Below are 6,584 nucleotides of genomic sequence, written 5' to 3'. Positions count from 1 at the left end.
AGCAGGAAACCGCACAACAGTAAGAAAATCAGTAAGCCCTATTCCAAGTGCAAATTTTATATTGTGCCTGCAGCAAATTTCCTAGTCTCATCCCTATTCTGTACAATAACACTACTAACTGATTTTTCTGTTGTATCTCTTGGGTGAGTTTTCCAGTCAAAGAGATTTTAAATTCAGGAAGTTTGTTAACTTAATACTCATCCAAAAATTGTTTTCTATACTTAATTGGTGCAACAGGTCTTTTAGAATAGCAGAAAGGAAAAATAAATATGTACTGCAAAAATTCTATTTGGGGATAAAAAAAGATAAACATATACCAACTTGCATGCAAAGGTAGTCATCTCCACTTGCAGACTAGGTCTTTCCTGATGCTTTCTTTGGTTGCTCAGGACAAAGTCACTCTATATATAGAGAAGGAGGAGCCTGAGATAATATTTCAACATGTCATTTCATTCTTTCTCAGTGTTTACACTCCTTTTGATTTGTTATGATGTTCTTTCTATTTGGTTTGTCATTATTGTGTTGGTTACTGATGAAACTGTGGGTGATTTTGGCAGCTGTGTGTTCATGCCAGGTCACTAGGGAAGAGAAGTTCCAGCAGTAGCTGACTGAGAGTCAGAGCTGCAGGAAATGAGTTAAGGACCATAAAAAAGGCACTGATGGAATTCAGGAACCAGAGCAAACTAGAGTAGACTGGCTTGGATTCCCCAAGTCATTGGTTGGGTAATCAGATATTACATTTAAAGGAATAGGTCCTGACTGCTTCTTTGAGGCTTAGGACAGCAAAGCCTTATGAAGCCTGGACTTGACCAAGCCTGGCTAAGCCTTTGCATTCAACTCTTGAATTATGGGATCAGTTGACACTTGAAGAGTAATAGTCTTTGCCTGAAAGTTCAAGTGTGTGACCCTGTGTGGTATGGTAGATGTTAGGAAAATTGAATGTAATTTTTAAATCCTGACTGTAAAAGAAATAGGTTATGTCTTTACTATTATCTGTAATTCTCAGAGATCCTCTTTACCCATTAGTCTTCAAGATGGTTTTGTTAAAAGGCTTTGAAAAGTGATTCAAACAACTTAGGGGGAAATTCCTTCTCCTGGTGAGTGGCTGCACTTGGTGGTTCCTCAGACTAGGTTGCTGTGTGTCTTCAGTGTCTGGATGAATCTCAACCCCAGCTGTGCTGCAAGTGAGAGGTGGCTTGTGCAGAGGAGCACTGTTTGAGAACAGGAGGAGTATCTGTTTTTCTCTAGTGTTGATAGTTATTGATCAATCTAATAGTGCACAGTGATTTGATTTGTAAGCAATGATATGAATTATGAGTCTCTCAGGGTAACTTTTCAAGGTGTATTTTTGCCAAACACTTCATGTCATAAGAAAATTGACCTGAACAAGTGTCATATATTTTTTTCAGTTGAAGGTGTTTTAATTCAGTAACAATTAACCACTCTGTTAAATGTTTCAATTAAAATGTAATCAATTAGACCAATTAAAATATAACCACTGTTTGTCTTTGCTAAATCAGTCTACAGACACTTGATTTCAGCCCATGGTCAGAAAAAATGCTGGAAGTTGGAATTAATGTTTTCTGACACAAGTAACTTGCAGGACTGGTTCTGAAACCCAGGAAGTCAAGTAAATGTGACTAATTCTGAACAGGCATGTTTCATACTGTCAGATCCAGGTGGTCCCCGTCCTTCTGGGGAAAGGCACAACCATACTGACTCATGGCACAACAATACTGGCCACAAAGGGGGCCAAGGCAAGGACCTCTGGACATTGGAGAACTTTGCCCAGTTCAACCAACTCTTCTGTGACCTGTATGTCCCAGCAGTGTGTGCCAGGCCTCTCCTCTGCCCAGGCAGGCTCTTCAGTCCATCCCCTGCTTCCTAGCCTGAATCTCCGCTACTGTCTTCACTTCTTTGCTTCACTTCTGTCTACTGTCCTTTCTTTGATCCTCACCAAAGGAATGACAGAATATTTTCACACCATTATGATGGTACCAATACTTTTTGCTTTGACTGTGTGTTTCATTCTTTCCATCTGCCCCTTTCTGCTCTCTCCAAACAACAGCAATGTATCTTCAGTTCCCAGCTCCATGGAGTCCTGCTCTTGATTGGCTTGTTTCAAAATCCTGCATATTTCAAAATCTCAGTGCTGTCCAAGGGCAGAGATACCTACTCTTGTCCCATCACATGTATACGAATGACTTTTAAAATAGCAGCAATGACAAATGAACAAAAATTTAGTTTTATTTTGCTTTGTTATAAACCTTAGGTAGTGAAAGAGAGTTCTTGCACAGTCTCCTCTTCTGAGGAATAGACCTGCTGCTCCACTCATGCCCAGCAGGACAGTCATGCACTCCAGAAATGTTTACAGTCTTATCATTCAATCATGCTGTGTTTTGTTGTTTGTTTGGTTTTTTTTTAAATGTAGTTAAAAAACAGACTGAAAGAAAATTTTTACTACATATTTTGAAAATATGTTCCTCTTTGCTGCAACCCTTGGCAGTGCTGTGAGTTTTATACAAAGTCAAAACAAAAGAGGCAGCTAGATTATGGTTTTTTAGAAGAAACTGAAAGAAACTTCACCAGTCAACCCAATGCTTGTGAAAGGCACTATTAAATGAGGAGTGTCGTCCTGTTCTGTACCAGGTTAGCTAAAAAGAATCAGTATCATGTCTGGGTCTTCTCCAATATGCTCTATGGAGACAAGAACATGCTGCAGAGAATGTTCTGCTCTGATCTAAATCTCCACATCCAAAATAAGCTGCTGCCAGAAGAGCTCCTCACCACACTCTAACCTTATCAGAGTCAAGCGTGAAAGCTACAAGACGCACCAGCAGTGACTGTTAGAGCAGCACCAACCTTTAAAACCTAAGGCTGGAAGACAACAAAAAAGCTGTGAAGAAAACCAGTCCAGAATACACAGTCTGCAAAAGAACACCCGAAAGTCAGCTGGACAATAAGCCACTTAGCAAGGCCTAGAAGATTTCTTCCTAATCCATCTGTCACATGTTTTTATAACTGAAAATCATTAACTGCTCCTTACTGCTCAACAAGTAGGGGTCTATTTGAAATCACTTAATAACAGAAACAACGGGAGCACCAAAACAAGGTACTGAGAATTTAATCTGGTGTCTGAAAACAGAACTTAATTGTGTTAATTTCTGTGTTAAAGAGCCTGGATTCAGGGGCAAGGAAGGAAAGGCTTCTTAGATGGGAGTCAGTGTTTGGGTGGAGGAGAAATATAGAAGAAACTGAAGAAATTTGCTGAAGCATTGCATGGTGTTGTTTGATGATAAGAGAATATGGCATCATTCTGTCACTCTTTAATATGGATTCTAAAGTATGCAAGTGGTACTTAGCACTAGAAACTGAAAACAGATTATTATACTGTTGTTGGGATTTATCAGTACAAGTATATCTTTTCCAGATGCACCTAAGAACCAAAGACTAATATGTTGTCCCTACCTATTTCTCTTCTTGTGTCCCTGCAAGAGAACACAGCCATTGAATTTCCCCCATTTACCATCCTTTCTTCTGCTACAATATGGTGGATTTGATCTCTTCAGGGCCTTTATAAAAAGCTGCATGGCTCTGAGCTTTGAAGTTCTTCTTCTTGAACTCCTCTGAGATTTCCAGGAAGGACTTTCCCTTTGTCTCAGGAAGGAAAAACCCAACGTAGAGTGCAGTGCAGACACAGACCACAAGGAATGGAGCATAGCAGAAATGTGCTAGATTTTTCTGAGGAAAAGGAAAAAAACAAGACAGTGTTGGTGACATTCTGTACAAGGACAAATAGGCCACTAATCCCTGTTCCTGAAGGGATAATCAAGGAGTATTTCAGTCCACCATGGTGAGGGCCTGGATGAAACAGCTCCCAAGCACAGTTTTGGATATTTGACATAGCAAGAAGAGTATCTTAAAATGTCTTTTTCTGTCTTTCTCTCTATATGTAATTGTATAGAATGTACACCCACAGTGAGAAATAAAACAGGATTGAATTATGTGGAGTTCTGCTCCCTTTCACTTCAGGAATCACTTTAGGGAATGGTGCCAGGGTCTGGCCAAGGGGAATTACATCACGTCTCCAGTCCCAGATGTTCTCAGCTGAGAACAGAGGAGGATTATCAAGCATCCATGCCCCAAATCAATCTGCTTCCAGCCTCACATCATAAATCCCTATAGGGAACATGGAGGAAGTTTGGTTCAGAGGAGTTCTCACTTTCCTCATAAAGATGCTCTTCATGGCAGTGCTGCCCTGCTCTGTGTCTGCAGCTCATGATACTCCAGGCCCTGTCTCTTTTCTTGGTCACTATCAGAGCATCTTTCTTGTACAAAACACTAAGAAGCTGCACGTGTTTGCTTTGCCTTGGGAACCCACCACAATGAATGGAAAGGCTGTTCCCACCAGAAATAGGTTGAACCACAGCAGAGAGCCACAGATCATGTAAGCAGCTGGCCGGGACATTTGATCAAAAACCTCTGTGGGCAGAACTCCTGTAACACCAGCTGGGAAAAGAAGTTGCAAGAGAGTTAATAATACTGTTGACATTATATTAAAAGCAAAAGGACACATACTAACAAGCAAACTCAACATGAAGTGTAAGAGAACAATAAATTATTATGCAGTAAACTATTCTCAGTAGACAGCAATGCTAGAAGAAGTGGCAATAGAGATTAACTGTAGTGGAGAATTTTTTAAGTTAAATATTAAGGACTGGCTAATTATTCAAACTCTCTCATGTTAGAATGAACTGCCTCAAAAGGTCTTGTAATCCACATTATTCTCACCAGGACCCAACTCTGAGAGTGGCTTATAGTTAATTCAACCCTATGGAATTGTTGGAACTGGGACAAGAAATTACTGCCAAGTCATGTGGCACTGCCCCCTTGGTTCTCGTCTTACCTGCTTTCCTTCAAACTCATGTAAGTGAACAGAGCCTCAGGTCTGCTCACACTCTGCACAAACGTCAGCACAGCCTGTGCACTGCCCCCACAGCCACAGAAACTAATGGATTCTGCCAAGGAAATGCACGTTAGTAGGCTAACAAACAGACATGGAAATTGTGCTTCCAGGTGTCTGCAAGAAAATAATCAGATGACGTAGCCATCAATCTCTGGGCTTACAGTGAAGTATTAGAAATGCTGGTCTACAGCCCTAATAGGTTGGGCAGCAAAACCTTTTTGTCCATTTAAGACAGGAATCACAAGTGCCATCACAAGATGGCTATAAGGAGAAATGACACAAGAGAACAGCACAGACTGGCCCTGCACAGCACTGACTTAGCAGGGCCATGCAAGCCCCTGTGAAACAGCTGAAAACTTCTGGCAGATATTGCCTCATTCCTTTGGGTGTGCTGTGGCTAAAAAGGGTCTGAGACTTCCCACAAGTTCTTTGCACACATCTCCAAGCCCCTGCAGTACCCAAACGTTTCAGTGAAATCACTGAGGGAACTGACCTGGTCCAATTCCAAAGCTCAGGATATAGGCGAAAATGCAGACCATGCTGAGATAAGGCATCCAGCTAATCTGTGTCTACAAAGAACAACAGAAAACCAGTGAGGGTACTTCCTCTTATTTGCCACCACTGAACACCCCAGTCATTTAAAAGGTAAAGCTCAACCCCATTTCACCTAAATGATTAAGTAAAGGTTGTTACCTGCTGGCTCAGGGCAACCATGAAGACTATGGCCCATCCTGCCATGAAGATATATCCCCCCAGGAGCAGTGGCCTCCGACCAGCGTAGTCAATAATAATGTTCTGCACAAAGTAACACAGTGAAATAAAGCCAGAGATTTAACTTATGGTCATATTTCCCTCCTGCTCCCTCTTTCCATTTCAATACTCTGTGTCTCTTTCAAGCTACATCTACTTTAAGGATGTTGTCCACTTCTTAGCAAAAATAAGTCAAAGGAAAGAATCTGCTGGCAGGAATCAGGCAAGAAGGGTGGCCAGGGGAGGTGAGAATGTCCCAGCCACAGCCTAAACTCTGCCACTATCCACATTGACACAAAGCCAGAGTTACACTTTTTAGGGATTTCAGACAGTGATGACGATGCAGTGTCTGACAAGTTCCTTCTGCATTAACCTGTCTGGACATGAGTGCTGGGAGACTGCCTGACTGCTGTGCTTAAAGGGTTTCCTGGGCATGAAAAGAGTGTAAATCCAAAATGTGTAACTAACAGCCTCTTCGCTGTCAGCAGAGTCCGTGTGTCAGCAAAGTGCATTAAGAGTCTCACACAAGTGACAGACGCGATCAGTTCACAGCTCCCTGTGCCAATTACAACATACGGGATTTTGTCCTGAGGAATTCCAGCCTCTTGGAACACATAAGCTGCATAAAAATACATCTGGGGAGAGAAGAGAGGAGAAAGCAGTGAGGCAAAATGTCTGAAATGAAATGCCAGTGTTTTTCCTGAAAGACCACACAGAGAATGACCAATGTGCTATCACACAGGCTATTTTGACAGCATCCCTCTGCGTCTTGCCACAGTGCACAGGTGTACTTTGGGAACCAAGCACCTGAGGTCTGGAGATCTCCAGAGGCAGAGCAGACCACCATTCTCTCTTCTCCTGCAGCAGG

At 41.9% G+C, this 6,584-nt stretch overlaps 2 protein-coding genes across 2 annotated transcripts in view; both read right to left on the bottom strand.

Annotated features, from left to right (window-relative positions):
• The window catches only part of LOC104395110 (solute carrier family 2, facilitated glucose transporter member 11-like), an 8,765-nt gene extending 8,427 nt beyond the window's left edge, over positions 1-338 (bottom strand). The window contains exon 1 of the mRNA XM_010004782.1: positions 322-338. Coding sequence (XP_010003084.1) covers positions 322-327 — 6 coding nt within the window. The 5' untranslated portion in view covers positions 328-338. The remainder of the gene's footprint in view (positions 1-321) is intronic.
• Positions 339-3,540: 3,202 nt separating this feature from the next.
• SLC2A11 (solute carrier family 2 (facilitated glucose transporter), member 11) overlaps positions 3,541-6,584 on the bottom strand; it is a 10,106-nt gene continuing 7,062 nt past the window's right edge. Inside the window, exons 8-12 of the mRNA XM_010004781.1 lie at positions 6,241-6,351; positions 5,660-5,761; positions 5,460-5,535; positions 4,382-4,509; positions 3,541-3,741 (exon numbers count right to left, since the gene is read on the bottom strand). Of these exons, the coding sequence (XP_010003083.1) occupies positions 3,541-3,741; positions 4,382-4,509; positions 5,460-5,535; positions 5,660-5,761; positions 6,241-6,351 (618 nt within the window). The remainder of the gene's footprint in view (positions 3,742-4,381; positions 4,510-5,459; positions 5,536-5,659; positions 5,762-6,240; positions 6,352-6,584) is intronic.

Source organism: Chaetura pelagica, unplaced genomic scaffold (assembly GCF_000747805.2).
Source record: "Chaetura pelagica isolate M959 unplaced genomic scaffold, ChaPel_1.0 scaffold249, whole genome shotgun sequence".
NCBI classification, from domain to species: domain Eukaryota; kingdom Metazoa; phylum Chordata; class Aves; order Apodiformes; family Apodidae; genus Chaetura; species Chaetura pelagica.
The sequence above is the reverse complement of the archived record's forward strand: the minus strand, read 5'-3'. Positions and strand labels throughout refer to the sequence as shown.